The sequence below is a fragment of the Megascapheus bottae genome, chromosome 26 (genome assembly GCF_031878675.1).
Source record: "Megascapheus bottae isolate mThoBot1 chromosome 26, mThoBot2.hap1, whole genome shotgun sequence".
In the NCBI taxonomy this organism is placed as follows: domain Eukaryota; kingdom Metazoa; phylum Chordata; class Mammalia; order Rodentia; family Geomyidae; genus Megascapheus; species Megascapheus bottae.
The window spans coordinates 13,340,996-13,358,236 of NC_143534.1; the positions used below are offsets into that span (position 1 = coordinate 13,340,996).

The following is a 17,241-nucleotide window of genomic DNA, read 5'->3' on the forward strand; positions in this document are numbered from 1 at the left end:
TAATGAAAAGTAATGACCTAAATACATACTCTTCATACCAGAGAGTGAGAGCCTGGAAGAACCTTAACTAGAGAAAAAAAAAGCGCATATTGGCAGCACATGACTTGCTATTTTTCAATGCTACAGTTATCTACCTCAGATCGTATTGGTAAAAAGCAGAAGATGTAGTTGGAAGGGGATGAAACAAGCAGTACTGAGAGTTGCCAAACTTAGGCTATATTGTCATGTTGTAGAATGACTTGAATATGTGTGTATGTGTGTATATTAGTGTATATATAATATAGATATGTACTTTTTTTATTTTGGTTGGTTGTAGGGCTTGAACTCAGGGCCTGGGCACTGTCCCTGAGCTTCTTTTGCTTGTGGCTAGCACTCTACCACTTGAGCCACAGCACTACTTCTGGCTTTTTCTGTTTATGTGATACTGAGGAATACCCAGGGGTGCTAGGAAGCACTCTACCACTAAACCACATTCCTAGCCCAAATACTTTCTTCATTATAAATATGAACATTATTACATTAATTGAAAAAAAATCAAGTAAGGCTACATAGACTTTTTTTGTTGTTGTTTTAGTTGTTGTGGTGGTGGTTTTTTTTGTTTGTTTGTTTTTACATCTCCAGTCTTCACATTTAGTTCCCTTTCAGCTTGTACATTTGCCTTCAGGTACTTTCTTGCAGCCTAACACTCATAGGTCTACATTTATTTACATGATTTGGAGCAACCAACCCTGGAAACTATCTCTGAACTCTATCTTTAGCCCCATGAGGGACTTTTTTTTTTTCCCCAGTCCTGGGCTTGAGCTCAGGGCCTGAGCACTGTCCTTGGACTTTCTCAAGGCTAGAGCTCTACCACTTGAGCGTCAGCAGCACTTCTGGCTTTTTTTCTATGTATGTGGTACCGAGGAATTGAACATGGGTCTTCGTGCATGCTAGGCAAATACTTTACCACTAGGCCAAACTCAGGGCCCACTACATAGATTTTTTTTAAAAATATTTTTTATTGTAATTAATAAAAGGGTTACATGATATTTGCCAGATAGAAGGTGCATTAATTCACATACATTGATACCCTTCTACATGTCTTGGTCCCCATTACCCTCCCCCCCTTCTTGGTTTTCCCCTTTAATGGCCACAAAAATGGAGAGAGAAATATTGCAAATCTCTCCTAGAAAATGACCAGGAAATTTTGTTTCCAGCTGAAAAAAAAAGCTAACATTTCCTGTCTTTTTTATCCTCGTCGATGCATGTGGACCAGATTCCTTCTAGTTCTTCCTGAAGGTGTGTGCGTTACTGTAGGGGTAAATTAACTATATTAGGTCACTAGGTGCTTTGTGAAGTACCTACTGCTAAATGCTTCACTCCACTGGTATTTTTCCAAGCAAATCCCCGATCGTGTAGCCTATTTTTGATATTAAAATTTCTTCAAACCAAAGTCATATCATTCTGGAAGGTCAGACTTTTAGAACAGTATATTAATAATTTACTACCTATTTACTGAGTCATATGTCCTGCTTAAACACCTCACCCAGTACCAACAAATTACTTAAGTGCTCACATGAGAAAAGCTCAGTGGAAACTTTAGCAATCATTTCATGCACTGTAGCAGGGAAATAGAATATTTGAGAATGTTAACACTTTTTTTTTTTAAACCAATTCTGGGGCTTGAACTCAGGGCCTGGGCACTGTCCTCTGGCTTTCACAAGGTTAGCACTCTACCACTTGAGCCACAGCACCACTTCCAGCTTTTTCTGTGTATGTAGTACTGGGTTTTCATGCTAGGCAAGTTTTCTACCACTAGGACAAACTCCCTGCCCCAGAATGGTAACACTTCCTTGTCTAAAGACTTTGATTTCAATTTTATCTCTTTGGCCTTGGATACTTGGTTTTATTTCTCTTGTGGTTTGGTTTGGTTTGGTTTGGTAGTGCCTTTTTAGTTATTGAGCGTATATTGGTTCTACAAGGGGATTTATAGTGTGACATTTCTATATATGTAAACAGTATGTCCTCTGATTAACCTTTCCCATCCCCCACTCTGTCTCCCTAATCTCTCCCTCCCCTTCTCAGAAAGCTTTCACAGTTCTATCCTCATACATGCAAATAAATGCCATCAACCAGCTATATTCATTCTTATCACTTGCTTACTTAGTCAGTTTCTCTTTTCACCTGTACCTCCTCACCCCCCATCTTCATGCAAGCCTGTTTAGCTTTCCTGTCATTCCTTTTTATTTGTACTTATTTATTTATTTTATTTTTATTTTTTTTCCTTTTAACTTTTTTTTTGATTTCTTTTTTTTATTGTAATTAGTAAAAGGGTTACATGATATTTGCCAGATAGAAGGTGCATTAATTCACATACATTGATACCCTTTCACATGTCTTGGTACCCATTTCCCTCCCCCCCCACACCCCCCACTCGTCTTGGTTTTCCCCCCTTCCCTAGCAAAGGAGATGAGAGACAACATAGTACATTAAGGACAACAATCATTCATTATATGGCTTTTGTTTCACTATCCTGGAGGTCTTTTCAATTAGCTTCACATTATATGTCCTTATGTATCAAGATTTTGCTCTATTGCAAATCTCTGCTAGTAGAGCCCAAGGTTTCTACTGATTATGACGAATGAGGAAAACCATTGAGCCTAAGTTCCTTTGAGTCTGGCTTACTTCACTTAATATGATTTTTTCTAAGTCTTTCCATTTCCTAACAAATGGGGTGATGTCATTCTTTCTGACAGCAGCATAGAATTCCATTGTGTACAAATACTACAACTTGTTGATCCACTCATCAACTGAGGGACATCTAGGTTGGTTCCATATCTTTGCTATGGTGAATAGTGCTGCAATGAACATTGTTGTGCTAGTGGGTTTAGTATGTCCTTGTTTCTGGATGGTTGGGTAAATGCCAAGTAGTGGAATTGCTGGGTCATAGGGGAGTTCTATGTTTAGCCTTTTGAGGCACTGCCACACTGCTTTCCACAGTGGTTGAACGAGTTTGCACTCCCACCAACAGTGTAGTAGTGATCCCTCCTGGCCACATCCCCTCCAGCATCTGTTTGTACTTATTTATTAATGACACCAAGCTTCTTTCACTATCGTATTTTGGATGTGATTGTATCTTCTTGTGCACAGAATAATGATGGTCTCTTTGTTGCTTTTCTTCCCCTGTTACTTAATAAAGCTGGAAAATCAGGAGTCTATTTGCCTCTGTTAACCACATTAAAAACAAATAATAAAACGTATCAAGGTTAGATCAATCAACAGGGAAAATGTGCTTAGAATCTGTTTTGCAATATCACGTGAGCAGTATTTTCAAGGCATTTTGTGAGAATTTGTTTGAATTTTGATAGGAAGAAATTTTGGTTTTATGCCCCAAAATATTAGCATTAAGGCAAAAAATTAAGCCAAAGAAATTTTATTTGAAAAAGGAAAATAATCTATCCTAGCAACTCAGGAGTCTGAGATCTGAGAACTGAGGTTTGAAGCCAGTCTAAGCAGGCAAGTCCATGAGACACTTACTCTAACCACCAGAAAAATCTGGTAGTGGAGCTGTGGCTGAGGTGGTAGAGCTCTAATCTTGAGAAAGAAAGCTCACTGATAGCATCCAGATCTTGGGTGAAAAAAGCAAGTAATCCAATCTTACAACTTCTATTAGCATATATATATGCATGTGTGTATGTGTATATGTGTGTATATGTATATACATATATATATATATATATTCTCCTTCATGGTCTAGAACCTTCAAGGTCAAGGTTCTGTCTTAGACCTCACCACAAAATCAAAAATGTGGATCTTTTCAAGTGGACTTTGTTAAGTAGTAAAGAATCCTTAATATTAATGGGAATTTTATATTTATCAATTACTTATATTCATTTAAAATATATTATTCAACTCAGGATAGGGCTCAGTGATAGAGCATTTTTGTGTAACATACTCAAGGCTCTGGTTTCAATCTCCATTACTATAGTAAACAAATGAGACTATAGAGACATATATATGTATATATACTCATACATGTACATATATTTGTGCATATCTGTGCATCCAAAGTTCTGTAAAGAAATACTTCTTCCTATATATCAACTTGATTTTTATGAATATACATTAATTATACAACATAACCAGTTTCATTGTGATTTTTTATGCATATACATAATGTACTTTGATCTTCATCATATATGTGCACCCCAGTACCATCTCTTGCTCCTATTTCCCCTTCTTTCTGATTTTATTTCTCTTCCTAAACAGTCCTCCTCCTGCTTGTTTGGTGGATTTTTTGTTGTTTGTTTGAGACAGACCCTTGCTAACTAGCCCAGGTAACTTCCTCCTCCATTCCCAAGTGCTGGAATGATAGGTGTGAATTGCCAAACCCCGCTCACATTTGATTTTTTTGAAAATTTCTGTCTTTGTGGATGTCATCTGTACCATCAGGTTTTCTGCTGTGAAGTTTAGCTGTTCCTCTGTAGGAATGGCGGAAGCTCTAAGCAGTGTTGGCAAGCATTCATTCCACATGTTGCCTCTAAAACACATTTTCAGTTCTCAATAAGAAAATCTCCAGGTACCTCATTTCTTTCTCATAGCCTCAGAGCAAAGAGGAAGAACAAACCTAGTGACTTTCTGTGGCTCTAACAAGAAGTGTTCCCCAGTTTTAGGGATGGAATTTCAAAGCTCCTGGCATGAAAAAATAAAATTAATAGTAAAGGAGACATTACACACACACAAAATAAACATCAGTCATATTTTCAAACTACTAAACCTCAGGTGATTTGAAAGAAGGGGCTGCTAAATAAATTTTAAGCATAATGACTTAAAAAATTCAGGGGCTGGGAGTTTGGCCTAGTAGTAGAGTGCTTGCCTAGCATGTATGAAGACTCAGGTTCAATCCTTCAATATCACATACACAGAAAAAGCCAGAAGTAGTGCTGTAGCTCAAGTGGTAAAGCTCTGAGTTCAAGCCCAGGACTGGCAAAAAAAATTCAGTACACAACATGGTTACTTAATCAACTGACCCATAGTTGACATTTGCATTAAATTAATGAACTTGATATTTATGGAGGTTTTTGGATAAAATACCAGGGGTATGTTTAAGCTGATTAATTTTTCCCTCATTATAAATATGTATTGCCCTTTTGCTATGGGCAGTCAGAGTTGCTTTGAGGGGAGACTTGGAGAGTGACGTTTTAAGGAAGAGAAACACCAGCATGTTATATAATGTTTAGAAATGCTAAGGAGGACGCTTCTAGAGAATTTTGAAATAAAGTTGTGGCAAAAATGATCTCACCCCTCTTTAGTCATTCATTCATTCAATTGATGTGTATGGCTCATGTGTTTGTGTGCAACATGGTCTTAGCACTTCTGGCATATGAATGAGGAGAACTGGGAAAAAAAAAAAAAGGCTCAAGTAGTGGAGCATTTTCCGAACTATGAAAGGCCCCAAGCTCAAACCCTACTAATGCCCACTCCCAAAAGTAAACCAAAATCTGAGTTTTGACCTATTAGTGTCCTTTTAAAGAACTTCAGCTGCTGTGTGGAAAGCTACAATCTGTTCCTCCTGAACTGCAGGTTAACTCAGCAGAGCCTGGATTTGAGCCAGGCTTCCGTGGGGCCAGCTGCCACACAATTTACCTAAGCCAGCTTGCCAAACACATATTTGCTTCCAGAAAAAGAAAGAAAAAGAGATAATTTTAAATAACTGCTTTCTAACTGTTTTCTTATTCTACTCCCTACTTTCTATTGGGGATTAGCCATGAAAAGAATGTGTCACACTTTTGAGAGTCTGATGAAAATTTCAGCATAGCAAAGTCTACAAAACAGCATTGTATTGAAGATCATAAAGTTGTCTGTGTTGTCATTAGACCCTCATAGATCTTCCTTGAACCTTTGGAAAAAAATGTTGTAAGTCATGATAGCTTCTAAATGAATTAGAAATGACATTTTTGCCAGGAAGATAGAAGAATACATGTCTTAGAATAATGAAGCATTGGTTGTATATACAGATACGTTTCAGATTTTATCTTAGCAATCGATCAATTCATTGGACTCAAATTTAGAGTGCTAAAATTTCAGATATGTATATATATGTATATAAGTGGAATATCTATATCTTCAGTCAGATAATTTCTGTGCCTCAATGTTCACATCAGGAAAAATTCATTGGTGAGCCAGCAGAGTTCCTGACATGGGGTAAGTATTCATTAAAAATATAACCCCAGTTATGACTAGTTGACTCTCCTAAGTGTTAACATTATGTGAGTCAGTCTTTAAAAAAGGAGGAAACTGGTGGGTTTAGAATGAAAATCCAAAAATTCTACTCAAATATCTGAGGACTTAGTGTTTCCAATTTTGTGGCGTTAGTGACAGTAAGGTAAATGCTCTTTAAGAGAAGTAAACATAAGGGGCCGGGAGTTTGGCCTAGTGGTAGAGTGCTTGCCTTGCGTGCACAAAGACCCGGGTTCGATTCCTTGGTACCACATACGTAGAAAAAAACCGGAAATGGTGCTGAGGCTCAAGTGGAAGAACTCTTGCCTTGAGAAAGTCCAAGGACAGTGCTCAGGCCCTGAGCGCAAGGCCAGGACTGGCAAAAAAAAAAAAAAGTCCAAGAAGAGTGCTTAAGCCCTGAGCTCAAGACTAGAACAGGCAAAAGAGGGAGAGGGAGAGGGAGAGAGAGAGAGAAGTAAAGATGAGTAAGTAGACTTTTTGGGTAAGATAATTCCATATAAATGGAGGATTCTGACATTTCCAGGAGCTGAGTATGCATGTGTGTATGTGTAGCAAATGAGAGAGCTAGAGAGAGGGAGAATGAGAGGAAGGGAGGAAGGAAAGAAGGAAGGAAGGAAGGAAGGAAGGAAAGAAGGAAGGGAGAGAGGGAGGAAGACAGAATAAATAAATCTTTCTGAAAAAAACGTATTCATACTGACGTCTTTGCCATGTGTCAGTCAGAGCTAAACACTTCTTGTCCTCAGAGCCTTAGCATGTTTGATTCCCTCTGCCAGCAACTCTCTCTCCCTAGCATGTTACATTACAGTTTTTTCCTATTTGTTCTTCTGGTTTTGTCTTAGTGTTATCACACTAAATAAAACTGTTTCTCCCAACATCATTCTGCTATCTCAATCTTTTAAAATTTTCTTCCATAGCAAGTATTTTCCCTCTTGCTTTTGGAGGGGATAAAAGGAATCCTCTACTACAATATTAAGTTGATTGAAAAGAAATAACTTTGTACACACAGCAGTATCTGGGCTTCAGATTAGGACTCTGCACTCAGCTGGCTTATTCGTGACTGGGTCCTCACTGCCAGAGACACCAGCACTGTCTCCATCACAATGGAGTTTCAGACTTCTCTGCTCAGGCTGGATTTGAACATCAGTTTTACAGGTCTTAGTCTCCTGAATAGCTAGCATTACAGACATGTGCCATGGGTGCCTGGTAAGTCTTATTTTTTTTTTGACAGCCATACCCCTAGCATTCATCTTATAGCAATATCATTGAGAACGTAAAAGTAATCAGTGCTTAATAATGAATGTAGTTCGGGCAGGGAAATAGGATTTTTTTTGCCAGTCTTGGGGCTTGAACTCAGGGCCTAAGCACTGTCTTTGGGCTTTCTCAAGGCACTAGAGCTCTACCTCTTGAGCCACAGCACCGTTTTTCTATGTATGTGGTACCAAGGAATCAAACCCGAGTTTTCTTGCATGCTAGGCAAGCATCTGCCACTAGACCAAACTCCTGGCCCCTAGGATTTCTTTTTAACTTATAAAATTTGATCATTTCATTAGTACTAATATAATTACACAAAGGTTACAGATATTCCTACTCTTTGATCCAGTACAAACTTAGTAGCATCACATGGGACAGACCTTGCAAAGATTCCTGTTACTTTTGATATTTTGACATTCAGCCAGGCAGGTGATACCCGTCATATTTGAGATGTTCCCAATGGTTTAAGTTTGAGTGGTTTTTTACCTGGAAATTGCAAACCGAAGTATCGAACACTGAAGATAAAAATTAAATTTATGTATAAAATTGAAATTTATCTTAAGGTACATTGCCTTATTTTTTTTTTTTTTTGCCAGTCCTGGGCTTGAGCTCAGGGCCTGAGCACTGTCATTGGACTTTCTCAAGGCCAGAGCTCTAACCCTTGAGCCTCAGCACCACTTCCGGCTTTTTTCTATGTATGTGGTACCAAGGAATTGAACCCGGGTCTTCATGCATGCTAGGCAAGCACTTTAACCACTAGGCCAAACTCCCGGCCCGACATTGCCTTATTTTTGTCTTTGCAGTCCACAGCTCTCCTTACCAGTGAGTTCTTTATGGTTTTGTCTATGAAAAACTAACAAAACAATTTATCACTTCCCATTTGTTAAGAGATAGCTTAGCAGTTCAAAAGTAAATTTTTAGTTGGGTATAGTGGCTCATGCCTATAATCCTGGCTAATCAGGAGGCTGAGATCTGAGGATCCAGTTCAAAGCTACCTGGGCACTAAAGTCCATGAAACTCTTATCTCCAACTAACCACTAGAAAACTGGAAGTGGGGCTGTGGTTCAAGGGATAGGGCAGTGGCCTTGAGCTGAAGAGCTCAGAGACAGTGCCCAGGCCCAGAGTTGAAGTCCTACAACTGACCAAAAAAAAAAAAGATTTTTTTAAATTCTTCTGAGCAATAAGAGAGTATATTTTTACAAATGGATGGATTATCTCCATCTACCTTCAGACAGTAGGAGATAGAGCCTTTCCCCATTGGTCCTTGTCTTTTTCAATTTAATAAAGAAAAACAAAGTAGGCCTGATCACTAGGGCCACAGAAAATAACTGAAGTTGATTTGGCATTTGGGTGGCATAAAAAGCTGAAAGTGGTACAGTGACTCAAATGGTAAGAGTACTGGCCTTAAGTAAAGAGCTCGGAGACAGTGCCCAGTCCCAGACTGGCAAAAATGAAGGCTAGAAAGAAGAGAAACAGTGGTATGCAATTATATACATACATATATATGTATATGTATTATGTATTATTATATATGTATATAAAGCAAACGATGAATGCAAGAAAAATGTAAAAAGCAAAGGGTGATGTTTTATTTATTTTTATTTTTTGATCAGTCATGGGGCTTGAACTCTGGGCCTAGGGGCTGTCACTGTACTCTTCAGCTCAAAGCTATTGCTCTCCCATTTGAGCCACAGCACCACTTCCAGTTTTCTGGCAGTTTAACTGGAGAGAAGAATTTCAGGGATTATCATGCCCAAGCTGGCTTTGAACCACGATCCTCAGATCTCAGCTTCCTGGGTAGCTAGAATTGCAGTTGTGACCCACCAGTGCCCAACTAGTGATATTTTATTATGCAAATATATGACCCAAAAGTGGAGAAAGAACCTGGAGAATAGGGAAAGCCTGGGTTAAGCGGATGGAGAGAGGATGCACACTTAGAGGAAGTTCTAAGATGGGAAGAGTAGATCTGGGATGAACTGTAGGGGGGGCATTAGGTTCCATTTTGTCCTTAGGAATTGAGAACAAGAAGAAATGTGACTTAGAAGAGGAAGTAGGTGGTTACCAGAACAAATACTGTAAACGATGAAATAATCACATTATAGGTGCTGGAGAGCTTGAGTGGATGTTTGTAATGAACTTGCTCAGGAGTTATGAAAATGACTACCAGATGGGCCTCAGGTTGTCTTGAGTGAGGAACAATGACCCAGAAAGTCCATATGGTAGTAAAGGCAAATGCTTAATTAGACAGAGCACCTCCAACTGCACAAATCTATACTCCCAAAGGGAAAGAGATTAGAGAATGACTTTCCAAAATGCAGCAACAAGAGAGGCTAAAATATCTTCTAACAGTGACTATCTTTATGATGGTTCATTATATGTGGTTATTTTTAAGTTTGATAATTAAAAAAATATATGTTGAATTTTGTATCTACTGCAGATGCAAGGAATGAATCTGGCTCCTTCAGTAGCTAATAAAAAGATCATATCATTTTCTATGAAAAATAGGGATGTTAGTAAGTTGTGGCAAATAAGCAAAAGTTCCTCACTAGAATCACTTACATCTAATTATTAGTGAAGGACTTACACACTTTTAAGCAAAAGAAAAGTTTTGAGATCATATGGTGTGTGTGTTACCTTCTCCTCCTCCTTATGCTCTTGTTGACGTGATGGATTTCTGAATGACACAAACGTTATCCCTTCGAAGAGATAGGACCTGAACCTTTAACTGGGTGACTGGCAAGATGGTGGTCGTAAGACTGTGATTACTCGCTTGGCAGTATATTATTACAGAAACCCCTGGGAAGGTTGGAATTGGCCTACCATTTAAAGTCAATGTGGAAAGATTCACTTGTTCCTTACGTATTTTATTGGAGCAAATTTTGTGATGATGCATGTCTATAGTCATGCATTTTGTACTTACTAGCTGAAGTCAAATTTTTCATTTATATCATAATGTGTAGTTGAGGTACAAACTTTGATTTTTATTCTGAAACACTTACCATGTATTCTGATTTTTTTCTGACATTTACATCAGGAAGATTAATATTAGCCCAGAATACAAATGGGGAAGGGAGGAATGTTTCCCTCCCTCCCTCCTTCCCTTTCTTCTTACCTTCCTATCTTCCTTCCTTCTTTTCTGCCTGTATGTCTGTCTGTTTTCTTTTTCTTCCTTTCTCTCCCTCTCCTTTTATCGGTTTTCTTTTTCTTTTCTTTTCTATCTCAATCTCTTCTTTTTCCTTTCTAGAAAGAGTGTCACTTTGTAGCTGAGGCTGGCCTCCACTGAATCCTCCTCCCTGAGTCTTGAAAATGCTAGGGTGACAGGTGCACACTATCATAAGCTGCCAAACTTAACGCTCTTCTTTTACATGCATGTACACAGAATGTACACAGTCATCTTTTGTCACAGTCACAAAAATGCAGTCTATCTTACAAATTCGTTTTCTCTAAAAAAAACTTACCATGTCCATTTGTTCATAAATAAACCTTAATGTCATTCCATTTGCACAAGAAATGAATAATGCTAGTATGTTTCTTTCTCAATCCCCTGTCCCCTTTCTTATCCACAAGGAGAATTTGGACTCAATTACTGTATTCTGTGACTGTTAACACAAGCTACTAAATCACCTAAGTGTTGAAATTTCTTCCTAAGTATTGCTGTAACAACTCAGCCATTTATTCCAGTGGCTTCTTAGTTGGAGAAGCAGTCCTGAGTCATTTTGAGCTCTGTTTAACTCTTAGCTTTATAGAGCTATGATTACTGTGGTGTCCTAATTAAATGGTCACATCTTGCTGAAGAAGTCACAAGTAATAATAAAAAGCAGTATTATGATCATGGATGAATAGGACGTGTTTATTTTGCCATCTAACATGGCCTATATTATTTAGGACCTGCAGATTGCCTTTTTTGGCACAGGGTCTACTTTCTGTAGCAGGTAATGAGAAAAAGATTATTAAATGAAAAGATTGCAAGCTTAGATTTTGAGAGCAGCTTCCCAGTGAAACAAATCCGATCAACATTCCATGTTCTCCGTTACTATAGAAGCAGAAAGACTCTCTCAGCTGTTTACACTTTTGATGTAAAATGGCAATTTGACATCGACTAGCAGTATGATGTGAGCATTTGCGTAAAAAGGCATGCCCAGTGTGGAACCAAGTCCTCCCTGTTCCTCCCTCCTCCTCCTCCCTCTTCTTCCCTTCTCCTCCTCCCTTCTCTTCCCTCCTCCTTCTTCCTCCCTCTCTCCCTCCTCCACCCTCCCCCTCCAGATCTCTACAGATAAGGCTTGAACTTTGCACTTGCAAATATCACTGCCTATATTTTCTGCACCTCTTCCTTTAAAAAAAAAATCTCCTTACAACTAATTTCCTACAATAATCCAAGAGATAGAAAGAGACTATTCAGGGAAATAAGGTGCATTAAGTTTAGAACGAGTTGACACCCGTCTTTGAATGTACTTGAGGTGTTCCTTATTTTGAAAGCATTCCAGTGCTTCTTTTTGTCCCCCGCTTTTCCCCCTTGGAATGGGAAAATAAGAATCTGCCTGGATGAGAGGCTTCTGGGGCAAGGAGTGAACACCCAGGGGACAAAAGAGGGGCTTGCCTGGAGCATGGATGGGAAAGGTGCGGGCATTCTCCAGGGCTCAGTTCACACTGAGAATCTGTGCCCGGGGCTGCAGCTGCGCATGAGAAAGGCACTGTCTGGCTAATGAAGGCCACCTGGATCCGATTTCTGAAAAGAGCCAAGGGAGGAAGGCTGAAGAATTCTGAGATCTGTGTAAGTGCAAAGGGCTTTTCTTTCTGGAGACCGTGATCTGCTTTTGCTTCGCTGTTGTTGCAGTGCATGCTGACGGGAGGGTGGTTTGTTGTAGTTTATATGCTGCTGAGAGAGAGAGAGAGAGAGAGAGAGAGAGAGAGAGAGAGAGAGAGAGAGAGAGAGAGAGAGAGAGAGAGAGAGAGAGGGAGAGATTCCTATTATTTTTTTTCTCCTTTTCTCCAGGTCCTTCTACATTGTGATTTCTTGAGAAATGCGATTGCTCAGGCAGGTGTTTGCCGTAGGCTGCTCTTGTTAAATATCCATGCACAGGTATTTTTAAGTGTTGCTCAAAGAAGGGAATAGAGCTGGCTGCTAGTGCCTTACGGCGCTGCTGGAGAAGCTAGCAGGTGAAGTGGAAGGTAAGGATTATTGCAATTATAGGTAGGAATCATCAGGGCAGTGACATTTTTGCAGAGTTCAAGTTGCTAACTCCTTAGCCCCTCTCCAGTGTGTGTGTTTGGATAGGTTGGATGTCTTTCTCCTTGTCAATACTTGCTTTCGAATGGAGATTGTTTCTGAGACTATCCTTGAAAGCCATCTGTGCCCTTCAGCTTGTTGAGCATTGCAGTAGCCAGCTGATTTCATTCTAAAGCACTGGTTTGTCTTGTTGTTTTGGAAGAGAACCCTTGGGCAGGAATGAGAACTTGGTAGGTTCAGTTTCCCTAGGGAATAGCCTTCAGGGCAAAGAAAGCAGGTTTTGCGAAGTGGGTCACTGAAAAAAAAAGAAAGAAAGAAAAAGGATTCATTTTGTCTCTTTTCAGGAATTGATCATAACAATCCAGGAAGCAAACTGCCAGGCCAGTGAGAGTTTTCCAAGGCACACATCATCGATTGTGTTTGTCTTAAACTGTATATTTTTTCCTCTGCAGGGTTCGGCAGACTCCTACACCAGCCGTCCATCCGATTCAGATGTGTCTCTGGAGGAGGACCGGGAGGCAGTGCGCAGAGAGGCTGAGCGACAGGCCCAGGCCCAGTTGGAAAAGGCAAAGGTAAGTCTATTTTTATCTTCCCAAGGCCTTTCTTTGAGTTATATGGGTCTGTGTGGGTGATGGACTGTCTGTGGAAGTTTCTCCTGAAGCTTAAATCTGCCCTGTGAAAGGCTGGCATTGTGTGGTTTCAAAAGATACAGTGAATACTGTCATTTCTTCCATTGGTTTAAAACAACCTCCCCCTCCCAAAAAAAAGGAAGTGTAGTGGGTGACAATAGATTTTACTTCTGTGCTATTTCATAATCTAAGCAGCTGGTTTATTTACACAAAGGTGAAAGCCTGTCTAACTATACAAAGAGAAAAGCTACATACAACAGCAAATATCAAAATATTTACTTTATTTTCTTAATAAATTCTGTTTTTTTTTTAAAAAAAAAAACACTGATTTTCCTATAAGGTAATGTTTATTTTCTTAGTCTTAAACAGTCTTTCTTCTCCTACAAATTTAACCCATTAAGTAGTTTTAAAATGGTTTCTCTTAAATTGAAAAAAAAACCATTATATGCTGTAAAAATGGATTTTACTAGTCCTTAAAAAGTCCCTCCCCTTGGAAGAGTTGCTTCTTTATGGAATTATAATAAAGCAAGGATAAGAAAAAGGAAACTGGAAACAAGAGGAGTAGAGGAAGAATTCATTTCAGGCTGAATTTCATTTAATTATGCAATGATGATTCAAATCATTTGTCACTTGAATTTTCCCCCTCTTCCCTCTCCTCCATTTCATCTATTTGAATGGAAACAATTTCTAAAGAGCAGGTGATTGTCCAGATTTAAGGGATCCTAGTTTGTGTGTCATGTGGTAGCCTTTGCAAAAAAACCCATTATAGCTTAGAAGTACAGTAGTATGCTGATCTTATTAGGAAAATGAAGGTAATGTTACAAGGCTCCTGTTAGCTGTCACATCTCCTGAGTGAAATCTGTGTGAGTTGCTCTGGAAGATCCAGGCTTGGAATTAGGCATTGGAAGCTTGGGACAGCCTTTTTGTAATATGACCCATAGGCCTGGACCTTGACTTCTCCAAAGCAATGCTGGCTGCTGTCCATCAAAATAGTCACCTCACCTCAGCTGAGGGGAAAATCTCCAGGTTTGACCATCTTACCTGAGAGATAGCACATGAGCAGCAGGGACGGGGACGGGGACATTGGTGACAATGGAAATGGAGAATGCCAGGTGTGGTTCTGTTGCTTCCAAATCCATCCACCAGCCCAAAGTAATCCTTCCCAACACTGATCGTGCAGATATATAATAGAAAGTCATCAGGCTGGTAGAGTGAAGTTCCTCAGTGTATACAAGGAGAAAGGGCATTTCCTAACTGAGGGTGCAAAATTCTGGTAACATAAAGGGTTATATGGGGATGTGAGATGGGGGAGGAGGATGGAAGGGTTGACATTAGTCAAGATGTGTTCGTTGTGTTCACAAACCTATACGTTGAAAACCCATTGTATGCAACAGTTGAAAAAGAGAGAGAATGAGAATGAGAGAATTCTGTATTCCATATTTTGTACCTGGATGGAAAGAAAATTCAAGGGAAAAAATAGCAATTTGTATTCCAGAAATAAGATTGTTCTAATTGTAGTTAATTTATTCATGGGATTCTCACCAAAATCAAACAGTTGATTCAATTCCTAAGTTGTCATCATGTAACCCAATGTGTTACAGCTTTGCTTTTCCAATCTTTAGTTATCTAAAATGGAGCACTCGCTCCATTCTCAGGATGGTGTGCTATAATTCACTAATTAAATAACATAACTTCAAAGAACTTTTAAATCTTGCAACCTAGTGTGGCTTAAATTGTCGACCGTAAATCAAATCAGGTTTATGTTTCTTGTCATGTTGCCTAACAAGTTTACGGAGAAATTACATAGAACATGAATGAGCAGGAGGAAGATTTTAAGTGAAGGCAAAATAATATGACTGTTTCCCATGGTTTTAATGAAAATGTTTGTATACGTGCATTTTAAAAATTTTTATGTATTTATTATGCTGAACCTGGGCCTGAACTCAGGACCTGGGGATTGCCCCTGAATTTTGTCTTGTTTGCTCACGGCTAGTGCTGTACCACTTGAGTCACAGCTCCACTTGTGGGGACATTCATGTTGGTTTTTAATTGGGTCATTGCCTTAAAGTTTTGATGTATGCAAATGAGTGTGTGAGAAGTTGAATATGTTACAGAAGAAGGTAACAGATTAAGATTTAAGTTATTTTATGTTAGAACTATGGCTTGGTAGAGATAGTCTATTCCAATATTTTCAAGAAAAAAAATGCAAAAGAAGGGTTCTTGATGTCTTATTTCTTCATTAGGTTGGATTAATCTGTTCTCCTTTGACAGAATATCATCAGGCATCTCTTGTTAGTGGGACTTACTTCAAAACAAAACCTTAAGGTTTTAAAACAGGAATTCATTATTTAGCTTTAAATAGTTTAATCACTTTGTATTTCCATTTGGCAATAATCAAATATCTCCTACATTTACTCACCCTGAAGATCCTGGGTCATGAATCTGTGCAAACACCTGGCAGACCTCAGCTGTGCTTTGTAGTCGTGATCCCATGGAAAGATGAAATCCATTATCCATTAATTGCCTTAATAATAGCTCTATGAAATAAGGTAATTGGCAAGTAGTGAAACTAGACACTCACCACCTTTTGAAATGATGTGACCTACAAAGGGTTATATAACAAGGCACACTGTGTTACCAGTAAACCCAGCACTCTTCACTGTCTCTGGGTTATGGCCTCTCAAACTGGTACAATAGAGAGTGCATAAACAACATAGAGGCAAATAATCAACTGCCATGACCTTGTTTTCGAGCTTGTTGTTTTCTGATCTCACATGTGCATTTGATCTGGTTCTGTTCAGACACCATCCTGCCTTAAGTTGTGTCCTTTGATATTACTTGAAAGAAAGCTTTATAGAATTAGTTTATTCCCACCATGATCTTTCTACTAAAAGCAATGTTATTGAGATACGATCTCTCTCTTCACAATAGGCATCTCAGTGGGATTTTTTTGTGTGTTTAGAGGTGTGCAACTATCTGGTCAAATTTAGAATATTTTTTGTTGTTGTTGCTATTGCCTAGAGAAATCCCAAGTTTTCAGTCGCCATTCTCCCCATTTCCCATCTCTATCAACCCTAGAAAACCACCAACTACTTCCTTCAGATTTTTCTCTTCTAGACACCTTACCTTTATTAACAGTCATAAAGTAGTTGGGTCTTTTGTGCTTATTACAGGAATCCTTTTTTGTTCCCTTTGGTTTGAGCCACAATCTCAACCCATTTTGTGTGAGGTATTTTTTTTTAAATAGGATCTCCCTATCAGCCGGCCTAAACTGTGATTCTCCTGTGTTTTCCTGTGTTAGTGGAATGACAAGTGTGTGTCACTGTGCCCATTCATTGTGCTTTCTTTTATGCATCATGGCAACACTCACGGCCTTTGACTGAGATGGAGTCTAGAAATTTGCTGTTGTTGACTTAGGCTGGCCTTGATTGTGCTTCCTGGGGCCATTACATATGATAATTACATGTTTTTAATGTCCATGACATAGCATGTAACAAACTACCTTTTTTACTGTCCAGTAATATTCATTGTTTATGTATTTTGTATTCTATATATGTGTTAATAGACAGAGTGATTTCTGTATTTTAGGTATTGCAGATAATGTTCTTAGGAACATTTGTGTACAAGTTTTTTGTTTGCATATGTTTTGATTTCTCATGTGTATATACGTAGGATGGAAATTACTAAATTGAATGATCACCTTGTATTTTAATTGACATTATAATTTTCTTTATGCCTTTACTTCCTCAAAATGACTGATTCTAGTCTATATTCAGAGGTCATGTGTTAAGAAATCTGGATAAGGAAATAGAATGAGTTCAGTGTACAATTTTTTGTAAAATTGATTGCTCTATTTGTGTGTATGTCAGTTCAGGGGCTTGAACTCTGGACCTCTTTGCTGTCCCTGATGGTTTT

The 17,241-nt window shown here is 38.8% G+C and overlaps 1 protein-coding gene across 9 annotated transcripts in view; it reads left to right on the top strand.

Moving 5' to 3' along the window:
* The window catches only part of Cacnb2 (calcium voltage-gated channel auxiliary subunit beta 2), a 245,580-nt gene that overhangs the window by 157,726 nt on the left and 70,613 nt on the right, over positions 1–17,241 (top strand). For 6 of the 9 annotated variants that reach the window (XM_090318975.1, XM_090318976.1, XM_090318977.1 and 3 more), the window contains one exon: positions 13,150–13,269. In XM_090318975.1, coding sequence (XP_090175101.1) covers positions 13,150–13,269 — 120 coding nt within the window. Of the gene's footprint in view, positions 1–11,729; positions 12,242–13,149; positions 13,270–17,241 lie in introns of those variants that run through there. The other 3 variants (XM_090318979.1, XM_090318980.1, XM_090318982.1) reach the window with 1 other exon arrangement.